The 21,696-nt window shown below is 38.0% G+C and overlaps 1 protein-coding gene across 1 annotated transcript in view; it reads right to left on the bottom strand.

Annotated features, from left to right (window-relative positions):
- The window catches only part of spon1b (spondin 1b), an 87,004-nt gene that overhangs the window by 39,856 nt on the left and 25,452 nt on the right, over nt 1-21,696 (bottom strand). The window contains exons 4-6 of the mRNA XM_015009107.2: nt 17,909-17,982; nt 15,746-15,868; nt 15,068-15,216 (exon numbers count right to left, since the gene is read on the bottom strand). Coding sequence (XP_014864593.2) covers nt 15,068-15,216; nt 15,746-15,868; nt 17,909-17,982 — 346 coding nt within the window. The remainder of the gene's footprint in view (nt 1-15,067; nt 15,217-15,745; nt 15,869-17,908; nt 17,983-21,696) is intronic.

Here is a 21,696-nt window from a genome sequence, read left to right as displayed (position 1 = left end):
TTGACCAAGGCTTCCTGGTATTTCTTCAGTATTAAAAAAAAGACCTGCGAGCAAATTTGATTTAGATTAAGGAAAATGCAATATGAGTCATCAAGTAAACATACTTTGTGAAGGAAAATGGAATATTTTTGTTCATCTTCTCTCCGCGTAGTAAGTGTGGAGACTAACAAGCAGACATTAGCTGAGACTCTTACTCAAACTACCCGCCCGTCTGCTGCCTCACAGACATGTTGCTTGTAGATTTCCAAGTGTAGTTGTTGTAAATCTGTGTCACTTAAATAGCAGGAATTGGGCAGTTTTTATTTAGTTTCCAAACTGCAACTACTCATGTAGTAACCAGAAATATTTTAAATAGCCAATGTTCTCTTTCATGTAAGCATGAAAAAAGTGCAGCAGCCTTTGTTCATCCAGCTGACTGGATGGCTACTCTTTGATAAAACAACCTGCAGCTCTTCCTCCCATGTCTCATTAAAATCACTTTCTTTCCAACTTAGGAAGGAGAACGCTGTAGAAGCAGTTTGAAACTACATTCTAAAAACCTGTTCATGTTGAGGGCATAATCTAAAAGCTTGAAACTTTTGTTTTGATAAAGCTAATAGTTAGACTGGCTGAGTTTATTCTTTGTATTTATGTTGCTATGCGGCTCAGGGTGCTGGAGGGCAAAATGATCACTTTTTTCTCTTTTTTTCTTCTACTACTATCCAATTTGCTGTAATTTCAACTGTTATCTTTCTGTTCTCGCTCAGTCTTTTCTCTCTCCACAATGATGTGATGAAAAAGAAACTTTTCAAACTACTTTGAATAATTACTTAAGCTTACTGTACTGTTTCGTAATTGGGATCATTTGGAATGCATGTGGGACTGAATTGAAATACAAGATGACATTTGTGAATTGGCTTAATAGCTTCTTAACAAAGCATCTGTAGGTAGAACCAGTAAACATGAGTTTCAGTTTTCAATTGGGATTTAGTTTTAATTAAGTGAAGTATCTATACATGAGATATAGAAGTTATGTTTTGTAGGAACAAACTGTTGCCATTTTGCCCACATTGCAAATGCCAAGTGGAATTGAAATTATTTTGGCTGATGTTATGTCTGAAAAAGAAACTTGGTAAGTCAGTTTGAATACTAACAAGATGACAAGGTCAGAAGAAACAGTGTGAGAAAGTAGATGAAATTTAAGCAGAAAGGAACATGGAAAGTGATAGCGCAAACTGTGGAAAAAAGAGGAGCAAAAGGTGGAGTTAGTTATTTTAGAAGTAAGAAGTCAGAATAGTTGTGCTTTGATAGGTGAGTAAACATCGTTAACTGGTCCACATCTTTCATTTCCAGTCGGTGCATTTCTGGTGCCATCCGTGAGTGAGACACCTGATCATCTCTGTTGTTGTATTATGCTTGCAAAAGCCCACATGCCCAAATGCACCTCTTCTCATCAGAACTTAATCTTTCCTTTTCAACACTAATGAGGTCAAATGAAAAAGAATAATTCTGATAGAAACAGTGATGTGTAGCATGTTAATAGCTTAAAAGTATCTTTTCATCATTTCAAGAAGACGGACTCGGATTTTGCCGGGGGGAGGGAGCAGCAGCTTGGGAGATAATTGGAGATTCATGAAGTGATTGTGATTATTGATGAGAGAAGTGGAGAGGATGGCTGAATGCTATTTATCCAGACCCGCCTCAAACGGAGCTGCTAGTGACATAAACAACAGGTGTGAGCGTGCATCTCTGTGCTCAATTATAGGTTTTAATGAATACAAATTCCAAATTAGCAGAGGGTGAACGCGCAAACACAGACGTGCACACAAACACAGCGGTTTCATAAGCAAACATGCAGAATGACAGGTTTTAAACCTCACCACCCCTGAGGAGCAAAAACAAGATAGTAACAAAGAGAGACTAGAGGCTTGCAGTAATTTATTTTCTCTCTCTCACTGGAACAATATTGACTGAAAATAACTTAAGGGAGGATACTGAAGATGGCTTCAAAATGTTGGAACCCAATTAAACAATGTTAATGTAAGCCTCACATCATGATATTAGAAACAGTATGGCAGGGAATGCCATCGTTTTTTTTTAGATCAGCACACTGAATAATACAAGTTTTTGCAATTGTTTCAGTTTCTCACTGATTAGCTCTGCCCAGTAGTTGATTTTATTTTCTGTTTATTGAATGCAGAGGCATACTTGCTTTTCTGCATTTCTTTTATCCCCGACATTGACTACATTTATTTCCCCCTGGATCGCAGCTACGGAGAAAATATATTTGTCCAACAAACAAAATTTGAACTCAAATTTGATGGTTTTATGACATGTTGGGGTAAAAATGAAAATTTCCTTCATCATATTTACAAAGTAAAATCTACTCTGTATTAGTTTGGGGGGTAATTTAAAAGAACATTTGCAAGGTCGAACCCTCTCAGAAAGGACTCATTACATTCATAGGCTTACCTTTGGGTTTATAATACTCCAAAAGTTAAGACAAACTGTGGAAAAGGCAGATTCACTTCACAGTTGCAGCAATTAACCTTGGCAGCTTCAAGCTTTAGCGTAATGACAAAACAACACACAGCACAGAGACAGCAAAAGTGTAAATCATTAAAAGGAATATGTGTGATCCTTAAATGGTTTAAAATAAATCTGCAGAGTGAGAAACCTGAGCTCAAAAGTTTCCAGCAGGTTTTTAATATTGCTTAGTGGCTCCTGAATTTGGACACTTATCTAAAACAAATCCTGTTAAAAAAGAACATTGTAAAGTTTCTTTTTTATTTAGACCTGAGATTAACTTCAGATTTTGTAAAGAAATCACTAAACAAAATATTTCAAGACTCAGATGCATAGAAGAGACCCTCAGTAAGTTGCCTTTGTCTTTTCGCATGTCATATTCCACTATTGTGATCACATAATTTCATGTCACCGGTTATAATAAACCAATGCAAACCACTTCACATCTGCTTAACAGCAAGGTGAACCATCAGCATGTGAGTCAGTCGGGCACAGTGTCCTTGTTCTCACAGGAGCTTCTCAGTCCAGACCTGAAGAAATTTTTCGACACCACTTTGCACAAAGGTGGTGTCAGATGTAATAATAATTTCCACATTATTAATACATCTGGGGATATATTAATATAGGTCAATGACTGGCCAAGCATTGCTGAATTTACAGCTTTATAAATGTAAAGGATACATCACGAGGTAATCCTCAACGGTCACGGTAACTTTACGAGGTCAAATCTGATTTGGGCTTTCCAAAGACAATCTAAGAAATCATCTCAATCTCATAGTACGGCCTGACATGTAATACTGGGTATCACTTCACTGCACAAATGGCTGCAGTGTCACAATAAGAATTGATATGTTAAAATGTGGGCAAATTGTGGGATAAAAGTATTTTCAAGCCGTGGTAATCTCCACAATAAAGTGGATATGATACAGCGGTGACTTGTGAAAGCACAAACTCCCTCAGTGCTTTTGAGCGTTGAGTTGGAATGAAGTCCCACTACAAAGTGAAGCGTTAAAGCCTTTCAACACGAGATGAAAGCCAGACATAGACATGAGAAGAGCTACGAGGGATGTCGTCATCCCGTCTCACACCAAGGTGTAATTGAGCTATAAACCCTCTTAGTCCATTGCTACTAATAACCAAGAGGAAAACCTTATTTGGATTAAATCATTTGTGCAAAGTTCGTTTGTTTGAAGAGTTTCTGCGAAATGCATTAAAGCTTGCCAAAACTTTTGCTTTTATGTTGGAATCACCATACGGCAGCAAGAGGAAGGAGAATTTCTGAGGTGTTGCTATCTTTAAGTTGCACATTAATGGTCACCCACCAAGACGGTATACGCTTCTTTATATCAAAAGGGGATGAAGGAGAGAGATATCCTATGTCTGTGAGTCCTGCTGTCTCTCGGTGCAGAGTCTGCATTTCACATTTGAGTTTGGATGTGTCTCCTCAGCTAAGAGTGGAAGCAACCTCCTCTAAGCTCATAATTTAGTCCCAGGAGCCAGAGCACAGTTCAATCAAATTCCAACCAACAGGAATAAAATCTGCATCATAACAAGCAGAGAAAAATAGTAATGATTGGTAATATTTACTGTGGATGGCTGAAGCACAACTGAAGCAGGAAAATGAGGATCTGCTGTTATGCAAATTGGCCTTCCTGGTGTTTTTTGGTGTACATTCCATCCCAAAATATTTTATCTTTAGCAAAACAAAGATGTTTACTAGAGTTGGGCTTTATGTGTTTTTATCTTCCACACCTGTTGAACCTTTTAAAAAGTGAGCTCCACTCATAATCATGACTGACTGTAAGTATTTTAGAGTTTGAACCACAAATATTCTGATGCAGTCCACACTCACAAAAACTGTAAAATAGCTTGTGTTGAAGCAAGCTGCAAAAGAGATGCAGCTATGTTTTGTGAATTCTCAGCAAAACATAGAATTCACAGAGCTTCATGTAATTGTTTAGACCTTAAAGTTGCATTTCACTATTATGAATTTGTTTTTGCTTTCTACAGAGGCATTACTGAACTTCATTCTTTAATCTATGCCACACAATATCTAACAACCAGAGCTCCAGCTACAGCTATTACCAGGGCTGAGTGTGACCACACAAATCAGTCTAATGTTTGCTTCAGGGGATTCTGAAGGTAGAAAAAGTCCTTCACATTTCCTTTTGTGGCAGGTGCCTCATGAGTCCATGTTGCTCATAAGGCACCTGCCACAGCAGAGCCACATAACTTGCCTAATTCCTGGAGCTGAGCACTTTTTAAATGTTAGTTTTGCAAACCTTTGGTTGTGTTAATACAAATAATATACAATTTCAACAAGTTGTGAATTAATTTTTGTTTTTACTTTCTGTCCCTCATCTAAATAACTTTTTTTTTTCCATGTAGTGTAAGTTGTTTATGCTGCATAAATTCAGTAATTTGCATGTGGGTAATTAGTAAAAAGGAGACAAAAACCTACTCTTCAAAAATTGTCTTTAAATTTTTTTTCTTTTTGTGAGATTGGTTATCGGCCAATTTTTAAACGTGAAGCCGATCTAACATCGGTGGATGTTTGTAACATCCACCGATGTGGTGGATGTTATAAACCACATCGGTTTATAACATCCACCACGTCGGTGGTGGATGTGGTGGATCCACATCCACCACATCGGACTGATTTTTAGACTTTTTTTTTAGAAAAAGTCTAAAAATCAACTACTGTGCTTTTCTTTTCTCCAGAGAGAGAGGTTTCACTGGCCAACCAGGTCATGTCTGCACACTTACAGTTAACAATAGTTACCCCATTGTTGCCAATTCAGCAACTTTCTTGATATATTGAGCAACATTTCAAAAAATGGTGTCGGCCAAAATCGGAATTGGTAAGTTAGGCTTTTTAAAAGATTGGTAATCGGTGATGGGCCAGAAAACTGAAATCGGTGCACCCTTAATATCCACTTTGGCAAATTTAAGGATCCTACAGCTGGGATAAGTAGACATTTTTCTGTGAGATTTGTCTCATAGGAAAAATAAAATGTTCAATGAAATATAAAGACTGACAAACACATTGAGAGCAGTGAAGTTGGATAATTATTATGCCAAAATGGTTTTTGATTTCATATCTCGTAATAAACATCTGTTAGCAGAGATAAACAGAATGCTTTCATTCCAGTAGAAACTCGAAATTAGGTTTTAGAAAAAGTAATTCTGTGAACTGACATCTGTTCTCAGTGATTCACAAATGCTTATTGATTGCATTTTAACAAACTTTTTTTTTTAAAGCAAGCTCCTATAAATGTTAAGATTGTAGCTGGTCTCCGATTTCTTGGTTTTGCAGAAAGAAGAAAAAAAAGTACAACATAAAATGTCCTGGCATGCAATGAAAAGAAATATAGAACTAAAATACATGAAGCACAGCCTTTAATTGGTGCTTTGAGCTGATAGGTTGCAGGAAAATGGAGTCAAATCCTTGGGATGATGTTGCTTGGCTGTCACTATCTTCTGCTTCATTTGTCCAGTTGTCTCCCTCCTATAACTCTCAGCCAATTAGAGATGGCTATAAGCTGCCATCCGTCTATTAGCCGCCAAAAGCTTTCCAAGAATCCCCCAGGAATGGCTCTCTGTTGTGAGGTGTGTATGTTCTCACTGGCTGCTCTGACTTAACTGTATCTCTGTCTTTTGCATCAAGAAATCAGGATAGCCCTAAATTGCATAAGATAGAAAAGTAAAAAATAGTGAAGACTCAGGCACACACGCACAGAGCCGACACATGGGTGAGCTGTCCCTTCATTTCCACCCACCTCTCACACTCCGAGACAACTGAGGTGGAGTCCAAATATAGTGTGGATGACAACACACCCTTCATAGCAACCTGCTACATGACCAGCTTGACAAACAGTGGAATCACCCATGAGACCAGTGATGCATAGGGAAGACATATTGATAGAGAGAAAAAAAAGTGATAATTTTCAAGCTTTGAAGCTTATATATATTATGCATTTTTAAATTTAAAAAAGTATCTGATTTAAAAAGTGTGAAGACACAAGGCGTTAGTGTTGGAGCATCAAAACGCTATTGACATTTGTATGACAATTCATCAGCACACAATGAAACTGAACAAATGGCAATTTTAAAATAAAAATAAAACAGTTAGCTTCAGTTTGTAAATGTATCTGTAGCTCTGACAGGTTATTACTTTCTGTCTGGCAGGAGAGACAACATGTCCCAGTGCCCTGATCTCAGAAGTAATTACAGAGTTGCCATGGTATAGAACAAAGATCCAATATCCTTAGTATTTTTTTTAAATAGCTTCAAAAATAATATCAAATGAAACAAACTGAAATAAAAAAAAATAAATGTGATTCCATAAAAACTTAGGATAAATTGCATGTCAGTTAAACTTTTTATTGAACAGCTGCTGCTTATTAAAACTGATTAGATGTTAAATGAAACTTGGTATTTACCTAAATCATCTAGTTCTAAAAGTATCTGGTTTCTTATTTGGGTTTGGTTTGTATAGCACAGTTTGAATAAGAATACAATACATACAGTACAGAGAAAACTATCCGAGAACGCATGATGTTTTAATCAGACGTATGATAATGGAGAAGGTGGAAGTTTACCATGTTGAGGAAAGAAATAAGTTAATGAGACTAACAAGCGCAGCATGCTGAATGCACATCTGGCTCCACCTTTCTCCACTCCTATCTGTCACACATCCAGAAGATTTGCACCTGACTCACCCTGTGGTTACAGCAAGTGACAAAATGGAGCTGCAAAAAGCAATAAATGGGGGAAGTTACACTGATAAGTCAACAGAGTGCAAAGTCAGAGGTCTGGAAGGATTTTTAACTCATAGCAGTTAAAAATAATATGTCAGATTTACTGCAGGCTCTGGCTACAAACTAGAGCAATTGTTCTGGTTGGATTGGACTTGGACACAATGCCTATGGGCTCGGGCCAGATTGGATTTTCAGGCCCAATCTAAACTCTACTGCAATTATCCCATCCAGCTTGTCAATAGTAAGGAAAAGCATAATACTACTGCTACAATGCTTTAAGATGAACATAGTGTGTTCAGGGTGAGATCCAATGTTAGTTTTTCCACCATATTTTTTCATGGCTTTTCAGGTTCTTCTTTCTCTGTTGCTCTTTCATGAAAGTCCGTTTTCCTGACAACAGACTCTCCCACCCTAAGTTGTGGGTCTTTGCAGCTTTTTAAAGATTTCCAGTGTTTCTCTTGGATGCCTCTATGATTTGGCGTCAGTGTCAGTTTGGGTGGACAGACATGCCTTCTTAGGCTTGCTGTTGTGCCATAAATGTCCCATTGTTCAGATGATTGTTTGAACAGTGCTCCATGAAATCCTCCCAGGTTGGGATTCGTTTTACAAACTTATTCAGCTTTAAAAGACTCTGCAACTTTTCTTCCCACAGCATGACGTTGCCACCACTATATTTCACCATAATATATGTTCAGGGTGATGTGAACAGTCAGCTTTCCTCCACAGAATGTGTTGGGCATGGGCCAAAAAGGTCAAGTTTTGTCACCTCTTCAATATTTGTTGGGTCCTCTACATGATCTGTGGCAAATTTCAAACCTTCCTGTTTGTTTTTAGCAGATCATTTTCATTTCATTTTGTAATAAAGCAGTACTTTGTGCTTTTCTACCTTTTCAAATCTAAGTAAAACACATTAAAGTTTGTTGATAACAATGTGACAAAGTGTGAAAAAGTTCAAAGTTTCTGAACATATTTGCAAGGCAGTCTGAACAATTGTTTTCCCAAATTAACTTAATTTTTCTGCTGCGGCCTTTTGAAAATAACCACAAAGACAGTTCCCTCCACTGTGTCTGGACACTGTGACAGCTTGACAAAACTCTCCAGAAAGCAGTAGCTGTTTGTGAGCATTCACACTGACAATGATACAGTGCACTCCACATCATTGCTTCCTTAGCTCTCAGCCTGACAGCTGTCAGCCACGGGAAAAGAACGGGTGGAAGACTTTTCAGCACTCTAAGAGCAACTTGCATTGCCTCACTTTCCACAGTAGTGAAATCCAGACTTTTGTGGGAATCAATGAAGATGTGGAGAATGGTCTGTGCTTGCGTAAGGCTGTATGTTTTCTTGTTTCTATGCCTATCCGCAGCTCTCCTGGAGTGTTCATGTAGCATGTTTGGAGTAGAAAAAAGACAGAACTGTTCTTTCGGTTCTAAACTTCCACTCTGACGTTTCCCGGTATTCTCCTATTTCATATGTCTCCAACAACTTTTCAGCAATAAAGCATTTCAAAAAACTGTTACAAAGGTTTCTAAAACACCAAGAGATGTGAAACAACATGGTGGACTGCAAGCATTGCTGTGTTCAAAGAGAACAAAATGATGGCAAAGGAAAATAAATTATGAAGCAAGAGAGAGAATACAATGGCACAAATGCAGAGCGATAGCTGGCGGTTTTAATCTGAGGAAAATCCAAATTACAAATGGAACCAGTTCAATTCTGTATCTCCATCAGATCCAAAACTGATTCTTGGACATATCCAGAAATTGCTTGATACATTCAACCTCTATGATACAGTACATTTATGATGATGTTGCTGCACATCATGTTGTGGCTCATTCTAATCTAATAGTTTATGCTTGAGTCAAATAAACTAGATGAAAAATAGTATATCACAAAATACATGACAAATATTTGACAGATTTACTTGTTTATTAAAATATCTTAACAAAAGACCCCAGTTTGCGGACGGTCTCTGCTCAGCATGCCCTTTTTTGGGAGATATTTAAATAGGAGGAAGAAACATATTTAGATATCACTACAGTTACAAAAATTGTTAAAAAACATCTCAGAGTGATTCTCTAAACACTGCTAGGAAAATAAGTATGCAGCAGAAAATGCTTCACTTCATTCTTTAGAGCTTTAAAATTCTGCTCTAAATCTCTGTCTGCCATTTACTGTGTGCTGATAAGGTAGAAAGTGAAGAAAATGAGAGTGAAGGCAATTCTAAATCAAAAAGAGATCAAGACTTGTTATAATGCAAAAAACAGAGATGATTATGGTAAAAGTTGCAAACACATCATGTTAAAGATGCAAAGCTTCAGCTATAAAACAAATGTCAACGTTATAAAAATAGCAAAAGTAACTTGAAATGAGCAGCACACAGCTCATCCTCTTGCCTTGGCTGTACTTCTCCACACTTTGAGAAGGTCACTGTGACACGTATCACATTTCTAACGGTTAAGCTCTTTGTCCAGCTTTGAGAATTTGAAATGGTAAAGGTTTCTTTCTGTGCAAAGGAAATATCATCTGTGGCTTCCCCAAAGGAACCTCACAGATGCCTGCCAAGGATAAAAAGAAATGATCAGCTCTGTGTCTTAGAGCAAAGTTTGGAGAGAAACTGTGTCCACCTGTCTTTACACTCCTGCCTCCTTTGTCTCGTTTCAAAAGACCTCTTCTCACACTGCTAAAAGCTCAGCCAGTTTTAAAAAAAAACAAAAAACATGTTGAACCTCAGCACAAAGGAAATGTCACAGCCCAACAGCTGTAGCCGTGGCAGGTGGCGCCCTGAAGCACCTTCTGAATGAAGCTTCCAGAAAAGTAGAAGAATGCAGATGGAAAACCCTTTCAGAGGTGAGCAAAGGTGCATTATGGGAGCGAGCAAGCCCAGATGGGCCTTAAGGTTTGGGTGGTCAAAACCACCACAGAGGGAGAAAACTGTGTAAATTCCGATAAAGTGTAATTGAGCGGGACCGTAATCGCAGTTCTACATTTTTAACAGTGACACGCATAATTGTTGCACGGTAGCTCTTGACATTTTGCTGTCCAATCTTCATGCGATCACACCCCGGCTGCGGAGCATGTGGCATTTCTCTGCGAGCAATAATAAGGTGGTAACAGATTGTCCTTTTGGTTCTGCTGCTGTGCTTTGGCATTAAAAAGGTTGGAGATTTATTCCCAGACCAGCAGCACTTCACTTTTTGCAATCAATAATTAGAGGCGCTGAGGAAATCTGTTCCTTGAGAGGTGATATTAAAAACGTAGGTCAAAATCTGACTTACTAGTCTGTTCTTAACCTGCGGACATCAGTACCTTTAGTTTCAATTTCAATCTGTTGTACCATAGAGTAGTTTGCCTCACATACAGAGATCAAGCATAACATTGTGACCACAGACGTGACGTGACTAACACTGGTGACGTTTTCATCCCCTTATTGTTTAATGTCGCCCCGTATGTTTCTATTTTCTTTGCACTTTGGTTTAGGCTCTTATTTTAGTGTTAGTCAATTCTCTCTTTGATTATAGCTTCACTTGGTTTTCTCATTGTTCATTGCTAGTTTCTTTTGTTAAGCTCACTGATTCCATGTCCTGTTCTCCAAGTATCATTTTTGTAAGCGTCTTTGCTTCATTATTAAACCCTCTCTATATATTTTCCACCTCCAGTGTGCCTGTATCCAGGTTCTCCAACACCGAATTATGAAAAAAAGCTTAACTTTTTGAACTGAATTACTGAAAAAGGATACAAAATAAGTATTTTTTGTTGTTGTTGTTGTTGGGATGCTTTGAATGAGAGTCGTAGATGCAGAATTTCCACGTTAAGACATTGGTAAACTTAGTAAAGGATTTGAAGGATGCTTGCACATTTGATCTCTTACCCCATGCCACTAAGTCTGACTTGATTGAAGAACAGCATGAGCTGCAGCACAAACTGATGCCTGGAGACTTGAAAATGGTCTTAATCGCACACATTTTACACGTGTCTCTACATGATGAATTGTGTTCATTGGACCTTGACGCTCAGACGCCTAGCAAAGAGTGTTTGATGAGGAGGTGTATTAGCCAAGCTCAACTTAAGGCAACAATCCAAAGGAGAATCGTTTAAATCGTGGCTGCTGAGTAATGGTGCAAATAAAAACTTTCCATTCGATTCTCTCAAGGTTTACATTAGTGAGATGGGGCAAGCTGTTATGTCAACATCGTATTCAGCTGCTAAATATTTGCTTCTTCTAGACAACACCTGTGTGCAATTTCTCACAGGTAATTCGTTTGTGCGAGCAGACTTTCTGATACAACGTCCTCCTGCTGTCTAAGGAAGCGCTTTTCTGCAAGAGAACTTCTGGGTTTGTACTCACATCATTACAGTGAAAGCGCTCAGCTCTTGTCATTCTTTAGCACCTGTGTGTCTGCTCATGTCTGTCTGCGATGTCTGCTGGTGTTGTTGCAGGCTTAGCCCTCTTAGTTATAGGAGTGCCGGTCAGCACTCGGCTGGAGATGTGGGTCTTAAGGCTTTGTCCACAATTCACCACAGCTGATTGCTCTTCTGGATGGTTGGGATTCTCTGCTAAGACTGGAATTACCGACCCATGTCGGCTTCCCACCTTTACAGCAGACTTTCCAATGCATGCCCAGCCGGAACTCCAAAAACTCAGAGAATTGAAAAAGAGTATTTCTGTAGGTGAACAGCTTTTGATTTTTGTCTTGTTTTCAGTGTTGATTAAAAATCCCCTCAACTCTCTTACCTCTAAAAGCCACCTGGCTGAGAGTTTTCCTTCTAAGCAGTGTATTGTTAGTTTTTCATTGTCATATCCTCATTTTTAAATTGCTTTCCTTTTGATTTAAGCTGCCAACTACAGATAAGCAGTGGTGAGTATGGTTTCATTTTCAAGCTATTATGCATTTTAAAAATCACTGAAGTTTTCTGTCAAACAGTTGCTTTACATGACAAAAAAAAAAATCAACTCCTTCAATTATGTGACAATGAAAGTTGCTGAGTTGTCAGTCAATTGTGTACAGAACCCAGTCGCATACAACTTGACACCTTTTATTTGAAAACTAAAGAACCACACGACCTGATTCAGATTAAATTACAAACAATTCAATATGATACTGTCCAAATTCAGTTCAATCAATGCAGCTTATCATAAAACTTTAATTAGTAAAACAGAACTACAAGGAAGCCCAGTCAATTACTTAAAATATTTGACTTTACACCAATCCTTCATTTTGCCTTGGTAACAGAGGATAACATGCCTCTCCTTTTGAAGAACAACAAGCCAAATGGATTAACATTTCTTTCAGTATCCATGTATTAGCTGAAATGTTTCATATTTCTTTTACAGGTGGATAAAAAAAGTACAAACAATACTATCTTAAAAAAATAATCAACTGATTGATATATTAGCTGGATGTTTATTTACACTCCAAACTTTGAGGGTTGACATCCGGTAACTGTTAGATATTTTGCTTCTAAATACACTTGACCAAATTAATATGGTCATTAGAAGGACTTGCAAAACAGATACAGTTAAGCCCAAAGTTATGCTAAAATTAATCTAAAATTATTCATACTCCTCTCAATGATTCATGACAATCTCTTTTTTAAGTATTACCACAATCATGCCCTTCATAAAATCACTGACTGAGTTCTTGCTCTTCTCTACTGGTTTTATCTTTGGTAATGATCTTCAAATCTCTGTGGATGGTTGGCCTCCATGCCATCATCCTGATCTTTAGCTCCCTTTCTTATAAAATGTAAAAATTAGTTTAAAGCTGGATCTTGCCGATGTTCTGAATAAATCTGAACTCATCCTAAGTTTTATCTCCGTAGAGAAAGGCCCCGATTTTATTTTGAAATCACTTAGTTTTACAGTCTTAGGGTTTGTGTTTGGGGAGTACGCATTACAGAAACTGGAATTTATTGCACAAACCAAAATAGATGTGTCCCTTTGGAAAGACCATTCTGCTGCTGTAACCTCACATGAAAGACTACTGAAGTCGAACTACTCCTTCCAACTCGACAGCTAGCATTCCAGCCTACAGAGCACAATGAAGCCATCAAATGTTTTCAGCGAAACAGGCTGAAGTTTTCATTGTCTTCTGGTGGTTTTTAGCTCATGAGAAAGACCAAGCCAGCCAACAGAGGGGTTAGGGCTTTCTGTCAGCATAAAACGTCTCCACACAGCAGCCCAAACCTGAACTGACAGGCACACACCTCGCCAACAGTCCTGTAACAACTCACTATTGTTCCCATCTGAAATGTCCTGCCCACACCTTTTAGAGCCAGGAGAAAAAGGAGCGCGTGTGTGGCAGTACATAGACGTCCACGTCAAACTGGGATAAATCTGCAGCACATGTTAATTTGAACTAATTTACTATTAGCGTCATTTTACTCAATCCTAAAGTTTTAATTCATGGATTAAAAACTGTTTAAATGCCAGAATGGTGAGGCTGGTCTTTAATATGTGAACTCGACAACTAAATTGACTGTCTGCGGGTCTGTTTGGTGCTGTTCTGTGTGTGAGTGAAAAGAACCTTATACAAAGTCCTTTTGTATTTAGTAAAAGGTTTTTAAATGCAGTCCATTACTGTTACCATTTGCCATCAACAATCATTTCCACCATTTTCCCTGTTCCTATTTTGAAAATTATCATAACAGCTTTTTGAAAGGACTTCATTTTTTTCTAAAGGTTTTAGGTAAACTTGCTGAACTGAAATACAATGAAATATGAGATTTTAAAAGAAAGCGCCGATGTAGAATGTAGGAGTACCAAGATGAACATTAGCTAGCAGTTTTATTCGAAGGTAACAAAAGCACTGCTGAGAAGTCCAACATAAAACTCAAATTCAAAACAGGAAGAAGCAAGCAATGAAACAAGCAATGTTTGAATAACAGGAAACCATGCAACATGGTGTCACTGTGCACAGGAAGCACAGTGACCGACACTTTCCAACTGCTATAATTAGCAAAACAAAAAAAAAGGCTGCTTGTGAATCTTTTTCCACCACACTTTCCTTTTATTTAACTTTCCATCAATATGCGTGTAAGCTGTGAGCAAACAACTTGTTTACCAATGACCTTTTGTGGCTCCTCCGCTCTCCTTGTGGAGGGTGGCAATGACTAGCTAAGTGAACGGTTTATAACACAATCTGATACATGATAACAAAGGTTAGACCCACGAGTCCCGTATGTCGGAAGTGACAATGTTATATGCTGCGCCATGGTGGAAAATGCTGCCAAGGGTTGCATGAGACTTCCATGCAAGCAAAGCCATTAAAAACTGGATCATTACTTATATTCCAAGTGTAATTTATCGATACCAAATTATATTGACAAGCAGGTTTTCAGTATCCTTACATCAGAAAAATAAAGACTGCAGCTCTTTTCAACAGGACTGATGGCCATGTGCTGGCAATGTGCTAGAATTGTTAATTAAAAGAGTAACATTTAACACCCCATCTTCATGTAAATACCAACATGAAGATTTTACAGTAATGCCAAAATATTAGGTTTTATTTTTGACCAATTTTCTGTGTGTCTGTGTGTGGACCATTCAAAAATGTTAGACTGTGTTGGCTCATGAAAAACCTCTAAAAATATATACATAGAAAACTTAAAAGCAAAAAGAGTGAATGATAATGACTGGCCCTACATTTTGAAAAAGAAAAGTCCTTATCTTATGTAAAAAGATAAGTCAAATGTTGTTCTCAGGGCAAAAAATACCTGAATATATTATTCAGTCATAAGGACAGCAAATGTTTGTGGAGATGAAAATATAAAACTTAAAAAGTGAAAATTAATGCCATTCTTACCTTCTGTCGAATCTCTTCTTCCATCTTGATGGGGGAGCCGAGTTCAGCCACCTGTCGAACTCCTTCGCTGGCAAAGCCGCCATATTCCCACAGCACATAACTCCTGGAGTGGGACGCACCAATCAGGGCAGACCAGTGGTTGGCACGTCCTAAAGGAGATGGGAGCTTTAGCACTGAAATTACTCATTTGTGAAAGATGTTAGACAATAACATGGATTCTCTGTCAGTAACTTAAAAACCAAAAAGACAAAAAACAACCAACCTATGACTAAAAGACTAATTTTGATATGGCAAGTCAAAGAGTCATAGCTTTACCTAAGGGTATAGGCATCCTTAAATCATACAAATTAAGCAGCTAACCTAAGCAAACCTTAAAGATTGAACTGTTTTCCCAAAGAACTTTCCTACGTTTTTTTACTCTTTGAAGCTTTATATAAGATCAATCAGTTGAAGAGAGTTCTTCTGTGAGACTAACTAATAATGGATGTCATTAGAACATTGCATAATGGTTAATGTCAAAGGAAATTCTGATTCTTCAGGCCATTTGAATTGCCTTTTAAGTCCAGGATAACAAGGACAAAAAGAAAAAGAAAAGTTCACACCAGTCACTGTGAGGAACAAACTAATCAGACACAGAGTGTGTGTGAGTGTTGGGCCCGGATTGCTATAATTACTCACTTGGATAATCTTTTGGATGTACTTTTTCTGACCAGTTGCCGTAGAAGGTAAGTCTATATTTAGCAGTTCCACAAGCACAGCATTCGATTGCAGGTACTTCTGTGACTTCACCGGGAACACGCTCTGCAGGGAGACGGGATGTGAAAGATACCAAACACAAATACTCAAATAATACAACAAATCCACAGACCAGTAACCTAAATAATACCATGATAAAACTGTTAACATTTTCCAACTTAAGGTAACATTGTAAGTAGGTTTTGAATCATTTGTGACCTCATTCTTTTCAGCTTTAGTGGAAAGCAAATAAACAACTTCTACACAAAACCTAAGCTCTAGATACTCTGTGGGAAAACATTGGCTGTTGCTTAAATAACAGTGCAGATTTTTTAATAGGATGGGTTCAGTCAGCACCAAAACCAATCAAAGCATCACACTAGAGAGGAAATTAAACGATCCTCCTGAGTCAGCTATTATTCTAGTATATTCTCATATATTTAACCAGGAAACATAAAATGATGGGTGGATGGATGTGCTGAAACCTAGAAGTCGGGAAATGACTACAACATGAAAACAGCGGATTATTTAATCTGGTCCACATGAATGGTCAGACCAAAAGTCCCTGTAAAATACATAATATTGTTCCTTTTTACAAACGTACAATGGGAAACTCACTGACTTTTGACTGATTTACATGAATTCTGTCTGCTAAACAGAAAGATAGTGCATTTAAGTACAAAACTCCACTCAAACAAAACTATTTCAAAGTTACTAAGGTGTACAATCCTGATAAACAATTACTTGGGTCAATTTAAATGATGACTGATAGCAATAAGAGGCGGTAAGAATCTAGCAAGCAGGAAAAGAAGAGAAAAGAAATGACACACAGACTCATAAATATTCTAATTTTGCCCTGGACCAATGTTTCTGAAAGATAGGTCAAGGCGATAGTTTGAATATTTATGAATCACCCAATTATTTAGTGGAAATTTTCTCCTGACATCCAAGTCGCAGAAAGGCGAGTCAAACTTTAAGCACCTAGCTTATGTCAGAAAATGGAAGCAGGGTGGCTTGATTGACTTGCGCAATAGCATGGAAAATTAGATTTTAGTGTGTAGTGAAAAACTTTATGAAGACAGGAATCCTCTGAGATTCAGCATGATGAAACCATTCAACCAGATACGGCTTTCAATGTACAATGAATGTTTGCGTTTGAGCTGAGAGACGCCTGTGAGTGTACCATCTTACCAGACCGTTGTGCTGATTTTAAGAGATTTTTAAAAAATGATGACGCATTCTTTTGTTGCGGAAATACAATTGACATAAAACCTCAGAAATTGCCCCGGTGATCTCACAGTCTGACCGTGACATCCGCCTCATGCTTCCTGAGTGTTTTGTTAGGACTGTGGGAGGGTTAAACAGTTTGTGTCCAGGATGTGTATGGTCTGCAGAGATGCTGGCTGCCTTTCTTCTTTCCCTAGACCTGTACATGTAATTTATGTAGAGGGACTGGTTTTCGTGCTATATGTGGACTACTAGCATTGAAGGATGGATGAAAGGAGAAATCTAATGAAACATTCTTGATAATAATCTGAAGATGCAAGACATTTATCCCTAGTACACAGCTACATACAAAACAGCATACTACTGACATTATTTGTTTTAAAAAATATATCTATGTCTATCTGAAGGAGTCACTGGGCGAGAGGCAGGGTACACTCTGGACGTCATTCCATCACGGGACAATACAAAGACACACAGGACAAACAACCATGAACGCACCATGAATGCAGAAAAGTTGAGAGAGACCCATTAACCTAATGCTAACCTAATAGACTATATATATTTTACTATTTCAGCCATTACTTAATTCAAGAATTAATTTGTTTTGATGTTTCTGAATGTGAGGATTGTTAGTGTTCTCACAAATATCTGATGCGAATTTCATGTCAATAGTATTTATTTTTTTTGTATATTTATAGAGAAATTTTCTCCCATGTAGTTTTTAAAACATGATGAGGGAGGTGTGAGGTTATCTGAACCAGAGCAGAGGGGAAATACTACATTCAGAGAAGGCTACAATAGCTGCATGATGACAAGTCTAGGTTGTAAAAATGAGCTGGAAAAGACGGAGTGGAAGAGAAGATGGGCAGCTGTCATTACCTTTCTCACACAGTCGAATGGTGAGAGAGCCCTGATCCTGGAAAAAGATGACTCTTTTCTGGACAATACTGGCCCTGCAGACACAGAGAACAGGTTTGGAGGAAACGTAGAGTAAGAATAAAGATGAAAAAGAAAATGAAGAAAAGTTGGATCATCACAGGAGTGCAAAAGCTGCATGAAATTGAGATTTTTCAGAGTTTCTTTTCGACGCCTGATCCATGAAATCCTCAGTAAGACGGGAGGGTAATGGCTTCCCTGAGGTTTCATAATGGACACTGAGTACACATTTTTTCACAGGAAAAACCACATTCTCCAATTCTCACAGCACAATCATCCTGCTGCAACAGAAGTAATAATACCCACGGATACGAAGAGGAGGGAGAAAAGACCAGGAGTTACATCAAGAAGACAGAATATAGATCTGTGCAATTGTTGTAGACAAAACCAGGCTTTAACTGATGAGTTAATCTCGACTGAAAATTAAACTGCCCCATCTAAAATTGATTGTTTTTTACCAATGCTTCTGCATTGTTTTGTAAAAAAAATTATAATGGAGGACCAGGATAGCTCAGATGCTTTGTTTTCTACCTCTTCTATTGACATTTTGAAAACAAAGACAGTAACAAATAATCAGAGGAGAACAAAGGTGTGGTGCCCTTACAAAACTTTCCAAATAAGCCTGCCAAATGTTCTTGCAGTAAATAACACAGTCTGTTGCAAGTTCTTCAATCCCAATACTACCCCCAAATAAATAACCCAGTAAATGGTTTTAAAAGTCATCATGCTTTTCTGGTAAGATAACAGAGAGACAACTAAAATGCAGGAAAGACTGGAAGAATAAGCCAAAAAATAAAAAAATATGATCCTTATAAAAAATCTCAACTCTTTTATTTCTCACAGATCCTCTTTGCTCTGCACCGCAAAGAGCATTATTCCATCAAAACTTGAAGTTACTTGAACATAAGGAAAAATCCAAACTGATACTGTAAGCAAGTAGAACTGTATGTTACGCCGGTCAGAAAAGAAATAAATAGCTGTGCTTTTCTTTTTATAAAAGTAGTGTGCCCCACGTACAATAGAGAAAAATAAAACTGCCTCAAAGTGAGCTGAACAACCCTGGCAATGAAGACAGAGGAGGGCGCGCCAACTTTAGGTAGGAGTTATCGGTTATATTGCTTCTATAAATCTCACGTGGGCTGAATGGTGCAGTATACTCTGCAACATGGGGTGACTACTTGGGCATGAAATTGGAAAACAAAAGTGAAATATAATGACAATTACTGAGCCTGATCATTTTTTATCAAATTTTCTAATAGGTAAAGAACAAAATGCTGGTAGTTTGTATTATTCACCAAGTCAGAGAAAGGAGGCGTCTTTACATACAGTCGCTCCAGGTCTCCTTTCTACTAAGCATATATATATTAAAATGTGGTTGTTTTTAAATAATTTGCTTAATATATATATATACACACACACACACACACACACACACACACACACACAGACAGACAGACAGACAGACAGACAGACAGACAGACAGACAGACAGACAGACAGACAGACAGACAGACAGACAGACAGACAGACAGACAGACAGACAGACAGACAGACAGACAGACAGACAGACAGACAGACAGACAGACAGACAGACAGACAGACAGACAGACAGACAGACAGATAGATAGATAGATAGATAGATAGATAGATAGATAGATAGATATTTTTTTTGTCAGTAAGCAGCCACTGCTAGTAAAGCAAGGCAAATTGTATTAGAGGTGTGCAGAAAACTCGGTTACTGCATCATGCAGGCACAAATAGGTAAAACTATGAACTTAAGTGTCTTTTTTGTTCATCTGCAATGTTTTGATGCACATTTTGTCAGTTGTATGTTTTTTGTAACATCTGTAAAACTACTCTATGCATCACAGTTTTAAATTTACTTTGGTTAGATATTTATTTCCAGATGTTGTGACTTGAGTATTGCTCTACAACAAATTGATATTATTTTCTATTTGTTTTTAACAGCCGTGCCACATTATCGTTCCTAGGCTCCTTGCTTTCACTCCTCATATTTCCTTAAGGAAAAGTCATAGTCAATGTTAGCGTACATAACCTTTAATGAATACACTCTGCTACTTCAGTCAAACAAGCCATGCTAATGTCACCAACGATAACCAGGCTACATGGTGCAACTGGGGAAATAATGAAGAAAAAAAAAACGTTTCTGTTTTTATCTGTTGAAGCCTTTACCGCATAAAATCAAACTGTTCTCTGACCAAATTTCTCATCTGAGTGCAGGGAGATGAATTAGACATGAACAGTACAAATATTTTCATTTTAACTGGTGCCTGATATTAAAAGTGATAGTAACACTCAGAGGTCATTACTCTTCACAGCGGAGGAAAGCAAGAAGCACGGCAGAATAAGTGAATTCATATCTGTCTGAATTCATGTCCTCTGGTTCTTATTCAGGAAACTTCAAGGATAAAAGAGCGGTAGCTCTTAAAAACTGAACATGCTCCAAATAATCCTGTCGTGTGATCAATAAAAAAAAATCACGTCTGACTGTGACTAGACAGAGAAGTTCAAGTCATCTTGTCAAACAACTTCAGAGTCGCACAGTTTGACTTGTGTTGTCACTGACAGGCGAAGGGTGCTCCTCCTCCTCCTCCTCCTCCTCCTCCCGCCGGCTTCCTCCCGGTAACAGCATTTGAATACTGATGGGGGGAGAAATGAACCAGAGGTCGATGTGGGGTGAAAATGTGATGAACAGACAGCCGTAGGGCAGAGATGGAGAATTCTAAGTATAAACCTGATAACAATCACCAGGACAGCAAAACCTAGATTGGAAAAACTGTCTTCCTCACCATCTTTTCACTCACACACACTTGTTTTTTCTCTCACCTTCCCTTCTCTATGTTAGCTCTAGGTGGGAAACACTTTCTAGACACCAAAAGACTTTTCAAGACTTTCTTGAGATTAAAGCACAGATTTGAGGTAAACTCATCAGAGCTACAAGAAAGACCTTTATGACCTGAGGTGGGAAACACACAAACACACACACAAATACCCACGCAGTCTAATGTTCGTACACACTCTGCACTTTGTCACAGCCTGGGGGGGCCTTGCTTAAACAAGAACTTCATGCTTGCAAAAGATAAAAGTCAAAACAAGGCAGGAATATAAAAGAGCTTAGGGCTGAAAATACTCATCATAGCATGTGTCAGATGAAATGGGATGAAGACTTCAAGACAGAAAAAGGGAAGGAAATAGGGTGGGTGAGTCATCATTATTGCAAGAATCTGAGAATATTTAATCAAGTTGTTTATGTTATATGTTCTAATACAAGCAAAACTTTCAAGTGTAAATCAGTTGGGGTTTTTTTTTCGCTCTACTCCAAATCCTATCTATGGATTTCAAATCTTACAATCTATATCAGGCATGGTCGTCTAGGCCAGGGACGGCACATCTAATATCTAAAATTACTTGCCTGAGCACCAAACAAATGTTTTACTTCGAGCAATATTTTTACTGCACAGACTATTCTGAATCGATAACTTTTGTAAACGTGTAACTATAGATTATTTTGAGTATATTTCAACAACTGCGAAATTTTCTATAAATGTTGGATTTTTACTGATGCTTAAACTGTTTCCTCTTGTCCTCAATTCTTGCTAGATTAAAAAAAACAAACAAACAAACATCTGTATGCCAAACATCACTGGAGCTTCATATTTCAACAGTATTTAAATGTCCCAAACTCTTTTGGAAGTTATGTCTTAACATAAG

Source organism: Poecilia mexicana, unplaced genomic scaffold, assembly GCF_051168715.1.
Source record: "Poecilia mexicana isolate PSO_F unplaced genomic scaffold, ASM5116871v1 scaffold_6, whole genome shotgun sequence".
Lineage (NCBI taxonomy): Eukaryota > Metazoa > Chordata > Actinopteri > Cyprinodontiformes > Poeciliidae > Poecilia > Poecilia mexicana.
This window is presented reverse-complemented; position numbering and strand designations above follow the sequence as displayed.